This window comes from Anabrus simplex, chromosome 7 (assembly GCF_040414725.1).
Source record: "Anabrus simplex isolate iqAnaSimp1 chromosome 7, ASM4041472v1, whole genome shotgun sequence".
Classification (NCBI taxonomy): domain Eukaryota; kingdom Metazoa; phylum Arthropoda; class Insecta; order Orthoptera; family Tettigoniidae; genus Anabrus; species Anabrus simplex.
The window spans coordinates 233,868,080-233,885,784 of record NC_090271.1 but is presented as its reverse complement, the minus strand read 5'-3'; the positions used below and the strand labels follow the sequence as shown (position 1 = coordinate 233,885,784).

At 43.4% G+C, this 17,705-nt stretch overlaps 1 protein-coding gene across 2 annotated transcripts in view; it reads left to right on the top strand.

The window, feature by feature from the left end:
* LOC136877070 (sodium/hydrogen exchanger 9B2) overlaps positions 1 to 17,705 on the top strand; it is a 72,835-nt gene that overhangs the window by 20,594 nt on the left and 34,536 nt on the right. For both annotated transcript variants that reach the window (XM_067150887.2, XM_067150886.2), the window contains exons 5-8: positions 5,822 to 6,004; positions 10,227 to 10,402; positions 16,030 to 16,136; positions 16,218 to 16,382. In XM_067150887.2, coding sequence (XP_067006988.2) covers positions 5,822 to 6,004; positions 10,227 to 10,402; positions 16,030 to 16,136; positions 16,218 to 16,382 — 631 coding nt within the window. The remainder of the gene's footprint in view (positions 1 to 5,821; positions 6,005 to 10,226; positions 10,403 to 16,029; positions 16,137 to 16,217; positions 16,383 to 17,705) is intronic.

Genomic DNA, 17,705 nt, shown 5'->3' with positions numbered 1-17,705 from the left:
CGGTTGCAAACTCACAGCCGCGTGCCTCTAACCGCACGGCCAACTCGCCCGGTGAATCCAGGCTTTTGGCATGCAGTCAAGTGATTATAAATTGTTCACCACTGGGCTACATCTTCTCCATTAAGATGGTGAACATTTTTCGACCAACGGGGCTCGAAGTGGCTAACCACGGTGTTAGACCGTATAGACTCGACGCCTTAACAGTCATGGCTACCAGGGGGGACTGTACTATAAATAAATCGTTTCTTTAGATTGCAAGTGAGATTTTAATATTTGTTCCATTGTCACGGATTCCGTTCGAATTATTCGAAATTTCGGATTTGCGGGGTTCGGATTACCACGGTTCTACTGTATTACTGTTAGGTTATTGAATAGTAAATTTTCACGACCGCATTGTAATCGAAATCGATGTTCAACCTATTACGTCATGTTACGTACATACAGTACATGTTAAAGTGATGGTAAGTACAGAACAAATATGCCCAATCGGACACCAGTGGGGTCCGAATCCACAACCTCCCGATTTCGTGTTGGTTGCTTTACCACTGGAGCAATGGTGACCTAAGTTATATTTGTTCTGTTGGAAAGGATCTAAGCTACAGGTCTGCCATCACACTATAGAGTGCGTGCAAATCGTCCGTTGTGGGCATGGTGTTCGGTTGGCCATTTTTGTTCTGAACTTAACATCTCTTTAACACGTACTATGTGTACGTCTTTCTTTCTTTCTTATTCCGCTTACCCTCCAGGGTTGTCTTTTCCCTCGGACTAGAGCGATCTCACCTCTACCACCTTAAGGGCAGTGTTATGGACTTTGTGTCGGGGATACAACTGAGCAGGAGGACTAGTACATCTCCCAGGCTTTTACACCTGCTATGCTGAACAGGGGCCTTGTGGGGAGGGGGCTGGGGTGGAATATACAAGGAAGAGGGAAGGAAGCGACCATGGCCTTAAGTTAGGTATCATCCTGGGATTTGCCTGGAGGAGAAGGGGGAAACCACGGAAAAACCACTTCGAGGATGGCTGAGGTGGGAATCGTACCCCACTCTACTCAGTTGACCTAGCGAGGTTGAGTGGACTCCGTTCCAGCCCTCCTACCACTTTTCAAATTTCGTAGCCTCGAACCCGATCCTCCAGGGGTGGTAACTAATCACGCTAACCACTACACCACAGAGGCGGACACTATATGTAAGTAACACGGCCTATTATGTTGAAAGTCGATTTCGATCTTATGTTATCTTGTTGCTGTCCATGGACGGGAAACACATGGCAGAAATGGCGACATAATAGAACATAGTAAGTCATCTCTCATCAGTAAAACCGGGCATTATAATTTAAACTTTTAGGTATTGTCAGAACAGTCACAGTCGCGTGCGGTGCAAGTTTGTCTTCTGACAACACGGCGCAAAATCTTCGTGAAATTAAAAAAATCACTGCAGCTAGATTCTTTCACACGGTAAAACCCATTTGATGGTAAGATAGGCGCCGTGGATATTAGAAACATTCTGTTTCTGTTTCCTTATTGGTGGCAACATTGTTGTATGTATAGCAGTGTTTCTCGCGTACTACCACACAGTATATGGACTTGTGCATTCAGTCAGTGTTGCCAGATTGAGGGAAATTTTCCACGGACGAGGGAAAAACCGACGAAGGTAAAGAAATATGGGAAAAAGGGAAAATCGAAAAATCTGTAAATATGGGTTATTTTAACATTGCTACGCCTTACTTACAAAAGTATCTTATGAAGATATTTTAAATAATACGTAATTTCTCTACTTGTTTAAACAAAATGAACTGCCCTGTTTATGATGGTGATACCTTAACTAATTACAGTATAGTATATTTTGATGAGTCCTGTTTTTGTTCAAAGCCAGTAAGTTTGCGCGATAATGTGAGCCGTCCCTCAATAATCCGCTGTTATGCACCGTTATGATTATTATCATGTGTGACATGAATACGTCTTTCACGCATTCGGACTGACTGTTACTGTTACTGTTACTGTTACTGTTACTGTTACTGTTACTGTTACTGTTACTGTTACTGTTACTGTTACCAGTATTTGTGATTGTAGTGTTTATTGTTCACTGAAACAATTCAAAAAGGGTACAGTTTTTTTGCTTAGTGTGATCATAAATGAAAAGGTGCGGTACTCCTAAAAAGAAACGTAAGGTGAGGCGTGAGTTATTTTCGAAAGAATTGGGGGAGCCGAGGAGGGAGAAATAAGAGGTTTCAAGAGGAATGGGTTAATGATGAAAAGTTTAAGGGGTGGTTAAAGCGAGGGCCCGGAGCCGGAAGTGATTACAAGTTTAACTGTATGGCATGTAACGTCGAATTATCAAGTGACAAAAGTGAACTGCAGAAACCTAGCCAAGGTCAAAAACATATTAAACTAGTCAAAGCGTTTTCTGCTACAACGCCAATCAGTGCATTTGTATCAAAAAGTGAAAAAAAAAAACTAATGAAAAGTTTTCTGAGAAAGTTAAGGAAGCTGAAATTAAATTATCTGCTTTCTTTGTTGAATACAGTGTTGCGTTATTATTCCCCTAAATAAACATGTGTTTATTGGTCTGTCGTATCGCTATACTTTATTTTAGTATATCGTACCTATGTGGAACCATTAGGATTATCACATGTTAGAGTTGTGGGAAAAATCCGGTAGACAGGGGGAAATTTCAGTAATGTGACGGGAATTTCCACTTGAAGTATCTGGCAACACTGCTGTGCCGCGCAGTCTGTGAGAGACTGGTTATCAGTCCCAGCAGTGTGCAGGTCGTCGTGATTCTCGTGTGCGACTGTGACGGCATTTCGTACCTTAAGGACAGACCTCAAATGCGCAATATACCGAGCTCGATAGCTGCAGTCGCTTAAGTGCGGCCAGTATCCAGTATTCGGGAGATAGTAGGTTCGAACCCCACTGTCGGCAGCCCTCAAAATGGTTTTCCGTGGTTTCCCATTTTCACACCAGGCAAATGCTGGGGCTGTACCTTAATTAAGGCCACGGCCGCTTCCTTCCCACTCCTAGCCCCTCCTTGTCCCATCGTCGCCATAAGACCTATCTGTGTCGGTGCGACGTTAAGCAAAAAAAAAGCGCAATATTCCTGTTCATTTCCGGAACATCAACATGACCAGCTTTGCGCAACAAGGGACGATACTTTGAACAAACAGCTGCATCGTTATGCATCGTGATACACCGCTCGTTCACTGCTACTGCGGCTTTCTACACAAGACACTCAGGAATTGTGGACGTTTCACGGAGGTATTTCTTCTTTATTGATTGTAATGGATATTCGCGACTAATAAATAAACATGCCTTTTCTGGCAGGACTTAGTGTTTACAGTGCACTATGTCTTCTGGTATAGGTTAGAGCAATTTTGTTACTTTCATTAATCTGTCTCTGTCTTATCCTTGGCTTTGACAATATGAAAGTGACTGAGGTATGAGCGATGCTAGTAATGCCAATCCTTATGCAGCCAGTCCCTGCTACGAATGGTTTGAAAACCTTGCTCATACTGTAGGGTCGGTTGGTGCATGCATTTCAGTGGGCTTGGCAGACTGATATGTAATAGCAACTTCTGGCTCGGTGAGGAAAGCAACGGGAAACTACCTCACTCCTCATTTCCCTTGTACGCCTCTTCAGTGATGCCTAGGTTATCTATGACAGCTGATGGCGGAGCAGTTGAGGATCCAACCAGCCTTAGGGCTGAAGACTGAACATACATACAATAAATAAACAGTCCTCGTATGAATCATTATGTCTTCTATATGGGGTTAGAACAAATTGTAAATCTGTCTCGGTGTCGTCTTTGAAAGTGACTGGGGTATGAGTGCAGTAAGTTGGCTAGGCGGTACGTGTTGCAGTTGAAAGATTTCAGTAGATTTTCATAGTCCGGCTCTATGGCTAAATGGTTACCGTGCTGGCCTTTGGTCACAGGGGTTCCGGGCTCGATTCCAGGCAGGGTTGGGAATTTTAACCATAATTGGTTAATTTCACTGGCACGAGGGCTGGGTGTATGTATCGTCTTCATGATCATTTCATCCTCATCATGACACGCAGGTCGTCTACGGGAGTCAAATAGAAAGACCTGCACCTGGCGAGCCGAACATGTCCCCGGACACTCCTGGCACTAAAAGTCATACGCCATTTCACTTTTTTTTCAGTAGATTTTCATTTTCACTCCAGACAAATTATGTGGCTGTATCTTAAATGGCTGCCTTCTTCTTCAAACCATTGTCGCAGAAAGTCTGTATGTAGCGACAAGAAGACAGTATTCTTCATGTAACCAGTCTTGGCGTTGAATGACTTGAAGGTCTACATATTTCCGTGGTCTTGATATAACTGGGAACGTACACGAACATCACATAGTATTTCTTTTCAATTTTCTGCTTTCTCTGTGACAGCTGGTGGTGAAACTATACAGATCCGCACAGAATTTGTGCTGATGACTGAAACCATCAGCACATCATTCCATAATAAATATCCGCTAGGGTATTTCTAAATGCCCCCTAGGGTCATTACGATAACCGACGACCTCGTGTTGTGGCGATTACCGAGTCTGACATTTGTTTATAACAGGATTCTCACTTTCATCTTCTATGCTCCACCTTCCTCAGTCCCGTGTGTCCTTTACTGCTTGACTTCTGTCTCTTGCGAGCAGAGTTAACACGCTTTACATTTACCATCTGACTGACTCAGCTGACAGACGGCTGGCTGCCTGAGGCCAACTTGGTGAGTCCCATCGCCTAAACTGCTCAGTTCAGTGGGACCACAGAGTCTTTTAAATTCATCGTTAGGATAGTTAACCATCGTTAGGAGAGTCAACCGTCATTGGGAGCGTTAACCTTCGTTAGGAGAGTTAACCTTCGTTAGGAGAATTAACCGTCATTAGAAGAGTTCACCTTCGTTAGGAGAATTAACCGTCATTAGAAGAGTTCACCTTCGTTAGGAGAATTAACCGTCATTAGAAGAGTTCACCGTCATTTGGAGAGTCAACCGGAGTTAGGAGAATTAACCGTCGTTAGGAGAGGTAACCTCCATTGGAATAGTTCACCGTCATTGGAATAGTTAACCAATATTAGGAGAATTGACCATCGTTAGGAGAAATAACCATCGTTAGGACAATTAATCGACGTTAGGGGAGTTAACCATCACCAAGGCAGTTCACCGTCGTTAGGAGAGCTGACCATCGTTAGGAGAGTTAACCGTCGTTAGGAGAGGTACCCGCCATTGGAATAGTTAACCATTATTAGGACAATTGACCATCGTTAGGAGAATCAACCCTCGTCAGGACAGTTAACCATAGTTAGGAGAGTTAACCATCGTTAGGAGAGTTAACGGTCGTTAAGAGAGTTGACTGTCGTTAGGAGAGTTATCCGTTATTGGAATAGTTAACCATTATTAGGAGAACTGACCATTGTTAGGATAGTTAACCGTAGTTACTAGAACTGATCATCGCTAGGAGAGTTAACCATCGTTAGGTTAGTTAACCGTCGTTAGGAGAGTTGAACATTATTAGGAGAGTTAACTATCGTTAGGATAGTTAACCTTCGTTAGGAGAGTTAACCATCGTTAGGATAGTTAACCGTCATTGGAATAGTTAACATTATTAGGAGACTTAACCGTCGTTACGAGAGTTATCACTGAATTACATTAGGCCCTAACCCTTATTCCCCCCTCCCCCATCTTGCGACTTCGCATAGCTGAAGCAAGAGAAATGCTGGACTTCTAGAAACTATTCAAAAGGATAAGAGTTGACCTAGGAAGATTAAATGAAAGCGGTGAAGGGCTGATGCAATGTCATTGAGGTGGGAACTTTCTCGTTGCAGGAAGATGGCGCTATCCGTCATCCTGATCCGTGCCGGCCTTGGTCTCGACCCGGTGGCTCTCCGGAGACTCAGCCTGCTAGTTCTCCGGCTCGCGGCGCTTCCATCTCTTGTGGAGGCTGCTGCTCTTACAGTTATCACCCATCTCCTGCTCGGTATGCCGTGGATATGGGGCCTCCTGCTTGGGTGAGTATATCAGTTCCTGGTCTCCCCGGATCATTAACCTCCGTCCTCTTCTTGCACCTCCTGGAGATACGAGAGGTGAGTGCTCGACTGGGGTACGGCACTGCTTAGTTCTTTGCCCTGAAACACTCTGACGCTTATTATGAGCTATTATTGCTGTACGGTCACCACATCCTATCCCTGACAGGCAGATTTTAAGGGGGCCGCCATTAACCTGAAGAACAGACGCAATTTTCAGGCAGCATTACTGGGAGAACAGACGCCTTTCTCAGCCGCCATTAACCAAGAGAACAGTTTTCAGCCGCTATTAACCTGGAGAAAAGAAGCCATTTTCAGGCACCATTAACCTGGAGATCAGATGCATTTTCTCAGCAATGTCATTAATCTTGAGAAGAGACGCTTTTGTAGCCGCTATTAATCTGGAGAACAGACGCCATTTCAGGCACCATTAACCTGGAGGACAGACGCCGTTCTCAGATGCCTTTTCTCAGCCGCCATTAACCTGGAGAACTGTTTTCACCCGCTATTAACATAGTGAACAGACGCCATTTTCAGGCACCTTTAATCCGAAGATCAGATGCCTTTTTCAGTCACCATTAACCTGGAGAACAGACTCCATTTTCAGGCACCATTAACTTGGAGAACAGACGCCATTTTCAGGCACCATTAACCTGGAGAACAGACTCCATTTTCAGGCACCATTAACCTGGAGAACAGACTCCATTTTCAGGCACCATTAACCTGGAGAACAGACTCCATTTTCAGGCACCATTAACCTGGAGAACAGACGCCATTTTCAGGCACCATTAATCCGAGCATCAGATGGTTTCTTTTAGCCTCCATGAACCTTGAGAACAGACACCATTTTGAGCCACTAATTTTTTTGCTTTACGTCGCACCGACACAGGTAGGTCTTATGGCGACGATGGGACAGGAAAGGGCTAGGAGTGGGAACGAAGCGGCCGTGGTCGTAATTAAGGTACAGCCCCATAATTTGCCTGGTGTAAAAATGGGAAACCACGGAAAACATCTTCAGGGCTACCGACAGTGGGGTTCGAACCCACTATCTCTCGGATACAAGCTCACAGCTGCGCGACTCTAACCGCACGGCCAACTCGCCCGGTCAGCCACTATTAACCTGGAGAACAGACGCATTTGCAACCTTTATTAATCTGGAGAATAGACGTCTTTTTCAGCCACCATTAACTTGGAGAACAGACGCTTGTGTAGCCGACATTAACTTGGAGAACAGACACTTTGCAGACACCAATAACGTGGAGACACGATTAACCTAGAGAACACACGCTTGTGTAGCCGCATTAACCTGGAGGACAGACACTTTGCAGACACCAATAACGCGGAGAACAACGCCTTTTGCAGACAAGATTAACCTAGAGAACACACGCTTGTGTAGCCGCCATTAACCTGGAGGACAGACACTTTGCAGACACTAATAATGCGGAGAACAACGCCTTTTGCAGACACGATTAACCTAGAGAACACACGCTTGTGTAGCCGCCATTAACCTGGAGGACAGACACTTTGCAGAGACCAATAACGCGGAGAACAACGCCTTTTGCAGACACGATTAACCTAGAGAACACACGCTTGTGTAGCCGCCATCACTCTAATCTGGAGAACAGACATTTTGCAGATACCATTAATCTAGAGAACAGGCGCTGGTGTAGCGACCATTAACCTGGAGGACAGACACTTTGCAGATACCATTAACCTAGAGAACAGGCGCTGGTGTAGCGACCATTAACCTGGAGGACAGACACTTTGCAGATACCATTAACCTAGAGAACAGGCGCTGGTGTAGCGACCATTAACCTGGAGGACGGACACTTTGCAGACACGATTAACCTAGAGAGCAGACGCCTTTTGCAGCCGCCATAAACGTGGCGAACAGACACCTGTTTCAGCCGCCATTAATCTGGAGAACTTGTAACTAATAATTTTTGTGGCATAATTCGCGAGCGCATTGCTTAGTTAGCAAATCTAAGACATTTCACACTTCTACGATCATTCCAGCCCGTGCTGTACCGCGCTAAACACCGTAAGTTTACTTGTTTAGCATTGTTTTCCTATTGGATTATAGTATATTTATTTCGTAATTTCTTTCAGATAGTTCTGGTGGCATGTTGTATGTTGGTCTGTCTTTTTAGGTTTATTGGTACACTAATTGCCGTTTGCTATACCCTCTGCAGTATAAATCTACGTATCACTGTTTATTATCTGGAATTGAGGATCCTTGTAGATGTGTATTAGATGTACTGATGTCCTCGTTGAAATGAACATGGTGGGTAGAATAATTCTACATCTATTCAAATGTTTGAAATTACAAATATTCAATTTCTCTTAAATACGAGTGCGAAACATATTATAAAACACTTGAAATAAACTTTCCATGTATTAATCCGTGTTAAGTACATATAGTGAGTACAGAACAAAAATGCCTAGTGGACACCAATGAACCCATGCCACTGTTAAAAAGAAGTATGCCGTTGTCAGCAAACCAGGGTTCAAAGCACTGTGCATCTCTAACCCGCCCTAAACCAGTTGCTTGCATGTTGTAAACAAAATTAAGTCTGCCTGTACCTGAGTACGTTTTTTTCTATACTCGTTTTCCCCGCTCCGTATAAATAATAATAATAATAATAATAATAATAATAATAATAATAATAATAATAATAATAATAATAATAATAATAATAATAATAATCGTATTTCTTTCAGAATACACAGTTTTTTTGCTAGGGGCTTTACGTCGCACCGACACAGATAGGTCTTATGGCGACGATGGGATAGGAAAGGCCTAGGAGTTGGAAGGAAGCGGCCGTGGCCTTAATTAAGGTACTGCCCCAGCATTTGCCCGGTGTGAAAATGGGAAACCACGAAAAAACATCTTCTTTTACTAGGGGCTTTACGTCGCACCGACACAGATAGGTCTTATGGCGACGATGGGATAGGAAAGGCCTAGGAGTTGGAAGGAATCGGCCGTGGCCTTAATTAAGGTACAGCCCCAGCATTTGCCTGGTGTGAAAATGGGAAACCACGGAAAACCATCTTCAGAGCTGCCGATAGTGGGATTCGAACCTACTGTCTCCTGGATGCAAGCTCACAGCCGCGCGCCTCTACGCGCACGGCCAACTCGCCCGGTGAATACACAGTTTTCTCTTCACTCGAAAGTAATTTTGATTTTCAATGATCTTCTGCCTTGCCCGTCAGGTGGCCATGTTCGTTCAAACGTCAAGTCTATATTGTCTGAAGTCGTGGTTAGCCAGTTTGAGTCCCGTTGGTCGAAACATTTTTACTATCAAAATGTTGGCCGTCACGGTAGGAGATGTGTTGCTATACAATTTCTAATCACTAAATTCCGTGTCAAAAGTCTGGATTAAATTCCAAGCCCCTCACAGTGTTCTTATGCATTGAGAACATATCACGATGTTGATGGTGATTCGTCCGTCGTATGGAGACGTAAAGTTTTGAGGAGACCCCTTCGTGTTAATTGACAGGAGTAGGCTAAGTGCCGACACTGGGTTTCACATTATTCCTTCCTACTATCACAAATCACGTCATTCATTTCATCTTATCAACTCCTCTGATGAGGTTGACGTCAGGAAGGGCATCCGGTCGTAAAAACTCATCTCAGTTCATACCGACCTCGTAGAGGAAACGGACAATAATATTCTGCCTATTTGCTCTTCCTCACTCAGTCCACAGCGGTGCATATTCCTTCTTACTCTGTGTACTTACAGTTCCTTGATTATCCCCATGTTGGGACGTCGTAACTGAGTGTCATCGTCACTCGCCTCCCGGTGGAAAATTCAATTCCTGTAAATACATATGTTTATTCTTGAAAGTCAAACCCCTGTTAGAATTTTCGTAAAATTTGTTGATATATTTGCCTCCACAGCTTCATTTTCAACCTGTTTCTCAGTACAAGTATATTTCCTTTAGAGTCTGGCAATGCAGTGTTCTGTAAGAAGCGCCAATGTGATACATCCTGCGACCTGTCTTATATGTGTCAAATAAGTGATTGTGGAATTATGATTAAGTAATGACACTTGCAAGGGCAACATGATGCACTAGAGACAACCTCTCCAACCTCCGCTTTATCGACAACAGCTTTCACTTGAAGTCACTAAACACTGAAACACATAGAGCAGGTTAAAGCTATAGATGTGCACTATGTATTCAACAATGTCTGTTTGTTGCAAAGGTCTGTGATGGCGGCTGTTTCTCCTGCTGTTGTCATCCCGTGTCTGTTCCGTCTCCAAGCTAAGGGCTACGGCACCGACAAAGGTATCCCAACTCTGGTGATCGCGGCGGCCAGTCTCGATGACGTCATCGCAGTGACAGCCTTCGGGATCGTGCTCAGCATCATTTTCTCCTCAGGTGTGATTTAACAACTCATTACACACACACACACACAAACACACACACACACACACACACACACACACACACACACACACACACACACACACACACACACACACACACACACACAGAGCAGCTAAGCAGCATATTGTCTATCAGCAACACCACATTAATTTATGCACATTACAGACCAGATAATAATTGGAAACCATTTACTTTGCACTGTTGTGAATGGGATGGTTTACACAACATTTTATGTGGCCTCTACCAAAAATTGTGCCGATGACCTAGATGCTAGGCTTCTTTAAACAAGAATCATCATCATCTACCAAAATTTCACGTGTTGCTATTTCTTGAAGGAATCAGTACTCAGGTTAGAGCAAGGTGTAGCTTCCACTCAAGTCTCAGGATCATTTATGGCCCCTTACTGTGCGTGGGGGCGGAAATATAACACCCATGGTATCCTGTGCGTGTCATAAGATGCGACTAAAAGGGATCCCAGAGGCTCTGGACTTTGGAGCGTGGGTTGGCGACCTAGGGGCCCTCAGGTGAGACCTGGCACTGCTTCCACTTACTTGTACCAGGCTCCTCAGTTTCATCTATCCTATCCGATCTCCCTTCGTCAACTCTTGTTCTTTTCCGACCCTGAGGGTATTCGGTTGCGAGGCCTAGGGAGTTTTTCAACTTCACGCCCTTCGTGGCCTTGGTCTTTTTTGGCCGATATCTTCATTTTTCGAAACGTGAATCCCTTCCATTTTCTCTCTAAGATTAATGTTATATAATGGATGGTTGTCTAATACTGTACTTCCTCTTAAAACAATAATCACCACCATCACCGCCACCACCATCATTTATGGCTGTGACAGTATGGATGACATTCGGACCACGATTCGTGCGTCTAAGGGGTGCTACTCATAGCAGTACTGCTCGGCGAGGAAAACAATGGGAAACTCATTATCTTGCCTAATGCGCCTCGTTTTAGTGGCACCATCGGTTCTTTGCCGTTTCCTAACTTCTGGCAGTGCTGTTTGAGGACGTTGGTGGATGCAGAGTAGATTTCAATCTACAAGTGGCCACGACTGGTCCGTGGTTCGACAGCTCTGCACTCCGACCGACCAACCGAACAGAGGAGGGGTGGCCACAGCTCTACGTCTCACTATTCCGCAGACGGACATGGGCTGGTCCCCAACGTTGGCTGCTCTGAGAATAGTGTTCCGTGGTTTTCCATTCTCCTCCACTAAGGCGAATGTCCGGACAGTAAAGATCACGGAAGCCAACCCTCACTCTCACTTTCACCGCGCCATATTCTCTCTGGCCTGACAGAGGCCCACCGCACCCCTTTAGGGTACGCATTGAACGCTTCTGTATTTATTTATTTATTTATTTATTTATTTATTTATTTATTTATTTATTTATTTATTTGAAGATCCAACAAGCCTGATGTCTCAGCATTCAAACAACAACAAATGATGTCATTTCTCTTGCTTCTAATTTTTAAAGTAACTTTTATGGCTAGGCCTGCATAGGCAAAGGCATACAATAGTGATGTTAGATGTTCTCCTTATGATATTATATGTTTTTATGTGACTATTTCATTATTTGATACAACTGCATAATTTGGTACGAGAAAACTTATGGTTGCCATAGCCCACAAGTTATGGCCGTTTGACGAGTTAAACTTTCTACAATGATCTGAGTGATTTTCTCAATTATTTCATAACGCAGACCTCCTATTCAGAGTTTTAATACTTCATTTACCATATCGCTCGTGGGCTGCATTAGTGGCACAACTAAATAATACGAATTTTGAGTTAATGAATTCTCCAGCATTACAGATTGGTATTCCTTCCAGCAGCAACAGTGGATATCTTGTAGTTCAATATTCCACCAACGCCGGTGGTTGCAGAGGTACGACTGAGCAGGGAAGGGGTGGCCACAGCTCTACCGTGTTTTGCGTGGTTTTCCATTCTCCTGGACAGTTCCTCGTATAGGCCACGGCTGCCAACCCTCTCCCCTTCTCTGCATATCTCCTCCTTCGAGACAAATCTCCTGGCCTGAGAGATAGCGTCACCGTCTGGGAGGCCCGCCTCCCCCTTCAGGGAAGGAATGAAAACATTTAGTAGTAGTTCCACGAACAAATGGCTAAAGTGTCACTGGTGCAATCTCAGTTTTTTTGTTTATATTGATTGCAATACTGGCGTTTCTCAGTTGGCCTCTGGAGAACGGCAGTCGGCTAGCGCATTCTGCTTATCAACAGTGACACGTTGTATGTTGAGCCAGTGTTGCAGAGGAATTTAATTATTGTCTGAGGTCCTCAGAAATTTTTAACTCACTTAGAACTAGTTGTTTTTTAGTTGTTCCAGTATTGTAGCCTTCGAATGATATGTCTTCTTTGCTAGTGTTTTGGAGTGAATATTGCATTATTTGATGACATTCATTGAGTTTAACACTGTGATAGTTAGTAACAGACTGCTCATCGGGATTGCTGTGGGCATAACGGAGTTAGAAGAGAATTATTTGCACGAGTACAAAGCATGAAGATGCCGCTGAACATGAGTGAAAATTCGAATGTACTTACGATGCCAATAGGTATGGAGAACCTTACTCAGAACGACGAGCCGAATGAGACGCAATGCACATAGTGCAGAGGACACTTTCTCGGCGCCAAAGTGGATCCCATCCCGACGAAACAGTATCAAACATTCATCCCCCAAACCCCTCGAACACATTCAGAACCGATATGGAAAACTGGGAAGAACAATTCCACAACAATATTCACAATTCCACCTTCGCTGAATATCTAAAAGCAACTGACGCCTTTCTGGGACCTAAACATCCGGCGAGAAAGTTCTATGAAGTGAGGAAAAATAAGAAAAACTTCAATATCCAGGGAACGATTGGAAAATCATCGAACACTGAAAGACAATCCAAAGGAGATAGATACACCTATCAGCTTTACTGTAATCGGAGAAGGAAATCAGTCCAAAGAGTTGCCGGGAACAATGCAAAATTCTCGTCGGCGACACTGAAAACCACTTCTCCCATCTCTACTCGACCACGAACGACTGCTTGCGACCCGATTATTTTGGGTTGTTACCGGAATCAGAACGAATAACTCAGGATGAGACCTACAAGCTGTAAAGAGGAAGTGATCATCTCTGTGAAGGGTGCCGTCAGCTCCAGACCACGTATTAATGAAACGTGATTCTGTCTGCCACATCAAAGCGATGTTCGTCTGTGCTACCAGAAAACAAGGGCAGTGCTGATATTTAAGTCGGAAAATGAGAAAGTTCCGTCGAACTAAAGGTTCTGATTGTCGAGAGAGTAGTAGACCGAGAATAGTCATCAGTCACATTTACAACACATCAGAGAGTGTTCACAGCCTCTCTCGGCATAATCATTGCTACAGAAGATTTTGACCAAGGCAAAGAAGGGAAAGAAAAAGAGATCTCTAGCTACGATGTACGCCTCTGTGGTGTAGTGGTTAGTGTGATTAGCTGCCACCCCCGGAGGCCCGGGTTCGATTCTCGGCTCCGCCGCGAAATTTGAAAAGTGGTACGAGGGTTGGAACGTGGTCCACTCAGCCTCGGGAGGTCAAGTGAGTAGGGGTGGGTTCGATTCCCACCTCAGCCATTCTGGAAGTGGTTTTCCGTGGTTTCCCACTCCTCCTCCAGGCGAATGCCGGGATGGTACCTAACTTAAGGCCACGGCCGCTTCCTTCCCCCTTCCTTGTCTATCCATTCCAATCTTTCCATCCCCCTGCAAGGCCCCTGTTCAGAATAGTAGGTGAGGCCGCCTGGGCGAGGTACTGGTCATTCTTCCCAGTTGTATCCCCTAACCCAGAGTCTGAAGCTCCAGGGCACTGCCCTTGGGGTGGTAGAGGTGGGATCCCGAGGGAAAAACCCTGGAGGGTAAACAAATAAAGAAGAAAAGAAGAAGAAGAAGAAGATATCTAGTTAAAAAGGAGAAATAAAATGAATACAGAGAGACAAGTCCATTAGATACCTTAGAGTGAACTTCCGGAACGTGATTACATTTAAGGCGCACAACGCAATGCAGGAATTGAGTCTCAAACCGAACATGAAAAATCCTGGACTTTGGAAGAAACTCACACCAGATTGATGATCTGGAATACAGTAAAAGAACTGAAATTACCAATATTATTGAACAAAAAGTTCTGTGTGTTAATTTCAAATTTCATGGAAACATGCTGGACTTGTCTGAATGAAGCACCCCTTATGTCCTACAAAATGAATTATAATTGTTTGAATGCTTTACTTACGGAGCGAAAGTTCCGAGAGACAGCCGACCACCTCTCTGACTTTACGATACTATCTGCAAGAAGCACGAGCAACAGATACTACACTAAGCTACAAACATTAGTCGTGATAGACAGTGCGAGCTCTCTGAAACAGATTTATGTTCATTATTAAACTGTTTATTATACAGTATTCATAGTAAATGTGTATCTAAGGCACAATTTGAAACTTCACAACAGCACTTCAGTTCGCAAGAATCACCGCCGACAGAACGGATGTTTATCATCAGGCCTTGAGACTTGAGACTGGCGCATGTGCAGCAGCTATGCTTACTCCTCGCTCTCCTAACCCAGCATCGACGCGACTTCTCGTCAAACGACCATAATACTACTAGCCAACACAAAAATCGGGAATTCTGATCTGGAGAGATATATTTGTATAATTCAAATTTTGTCTACTTTTTTACGAATTCACTGCATATTTGGAGTTATTTTGTGCACATTTAAGGCTGTTTGAAAACAAATGGACGAAATTGTTTTATCTTTGTTTTTGTACGAGAATGTACTTCATTCAGTTTTTATATTTAGAGAGCACCACGTTAAGGATACCGTTTGTGTACATATCATTTCAGGATACCTTAATGTAAGCCGGGTTTACAAAAGATCTCTGCTGATACTAGATAGAAACAATATAGAATACAGTTTGTACGAATGTAATCCTAAGCGATTTTTGGCCATGCAAGATTTCGGTAGGATGACATGTTTGGAATTTTGGGATTTCTTTTTGCATGTTTCTTTACATCGCACCAACACAGATAGGTCTGATTGCGACGATGGGGCAGGGAAGGGCTAGGAGTGGGAAGAAAGCGGCCGTGGCCTTAATTAAGGTACAGCCCCGGCATTTGCCTAGTGTGAAAATGGGAAACCACGAAAAGCCATCTTCAGGGCCGCCTACAATGGGGTTCGAACCCATTATCTCCCGAATAAAATTTTGGGATTACGCCGGGATGTCCGATAACTCAAAGTTCCAAGGATGACGCTGTACAGTGGCCTTCTGAATTTCTACTACATAGATCTTCTTCCACGTAAAATTATTCTGAAAATTCGAGCACCTGTGATGCTTTTGCTTAATCTATGCACTCACATACTAGGTTGCAAGTGAATCCTCTTCATAAAAAGTCAATAAAAGTTCTTATTGTGACCAGCTGTGGTAAAAATCGAAGTACGACTCATCTTATACCGACGAATAGTAGGTTTCAGGTTCCATTCACAATCTTTCTCATTGTGGCAATAGATAATTCGGAAATACAAACAGTGAAAATTGCTTGTTTGTCACTTAAACAACACTCTTTCTTATATCTGTCCAAATATCATTTGTTTTCAGGAAGCTTGACGATGAAGATAATCCAAGGACCTTTGACAATTTTGATCGGTGTCGCTTTTGGCATAATATGGGGTGCATTTGCCCGCGTAGTGCCTCAGAAACTTGATGTAAGTATACCGTAGACGGTACGATGTACGAGGTATATTCCTGTTGCAACTCCCTGTCAAACTGACTGGTTTGTGATCTAGACGCACGTGTCCGAGCTCCGCACTCTCGTCGTCGGAGGTGGAGGTTTTCTCGCCGTGTTGGGTAGTGACGCCATCGGCTTTGACGGCGCTGGTCCTCTGGGTTGCATTCTGGCGGCGTTCGTCGCGTGCCAGGCTTGGAGGCAGCAGGGATGGAGTGACTCTCAGGTGAGTTCATTTTCATCACATCGTATTGACTATAGTTGATGATGGCATCTAATCCAGCATCATAGGCTTGGTAATTTCGAGTTCGATTCTTGGCTCTATAAAAAACTGATGTCTGGTTTCAGGGGATCAAATCGAGCGTCTAATTAAACTGATCAATACAAATGACTTTCGGTAGATATCTTGATATCCAACACGCTTCTAAGACAACTGAAATATGTTGATTCAAAATATGTACGCCATTTGTCTCTATAACCCACCGTTCTTGAGATACACGACATCAACCATTTACATATGTTGAACGTTGTATCAAGGAAAACAACTCACAGACAGAAGATTCAATAGAGCATTGATTGCTACATTGAATGCTAATGTATATGGCTTTAGCTAACACTAGTAAATGTACCCGCGCTCTGCTACGGTATTCTAACCTGTGTACGGATTTCTACGTAAATTTCTGTGCACAGAGTGAGTAAGATTATATAAAATTACATATGCTAAGCGCTATCCGAGAAACAAAGTAGGCAGGATGCCAAACGTTGTTTCCGACATGAGGGGCTCATTGGATAAGTTTCATGATAATGGCAGGCCCTACTACCATTCACAACCAAGTTCGGAAGTTTCTACAATAACGGCAGACTCACTTGCCAACTATCATTCACAATAAAGATGAAGAGTTTTCATTATAAAGACAGGCATCCTTTCTTAATGTCAGTAACAATCGAGTTGGAGAAATTTGATTATAATTGAAAAATGCAGCGGTATCTAACGTATAAAGAATCGAGATACGACAATAAGTCACAAGACCAAAGTTGAGATCTTTCCAAATAGGGTGGCGATCGTGCAATCTGTTTTGTGATATGACTTACCGTTTAGCCACCAATTACCAAGAAACGAAGGTCTGTCATTATAAAATTGCCTCCATATTTCGATATTTTCCGGGGCCAAACAGTTATACATTTGAACAGCTTGGAATGTTTCTTCATAGGAAAACGTATCCAGTTTTCGGAATTTGCACTCGCATACATACGGAGTAATTGAAGAATAAAGTAAGACAGTTAAGAAAATTGAATTTAATAGAAAATAGGGATATAATTATTGAGGACAGCCGGATAGGACTGTTACGGCATTTCCGTGGATCGCAGAGGGATAAGAAGCGTTAGGGTTGAATGAGTGGACAAGGAATTAACTAGAATATAACTTAACAAAACAAATTTAAAAATTTTATTTTTGTCCTTTTTTCCCTAATTTAAAACTGGATAAATAGAAAATATGAATGAATAACAACAATATTAATGAGCATGTCAGCTCTAACAATAACAATGA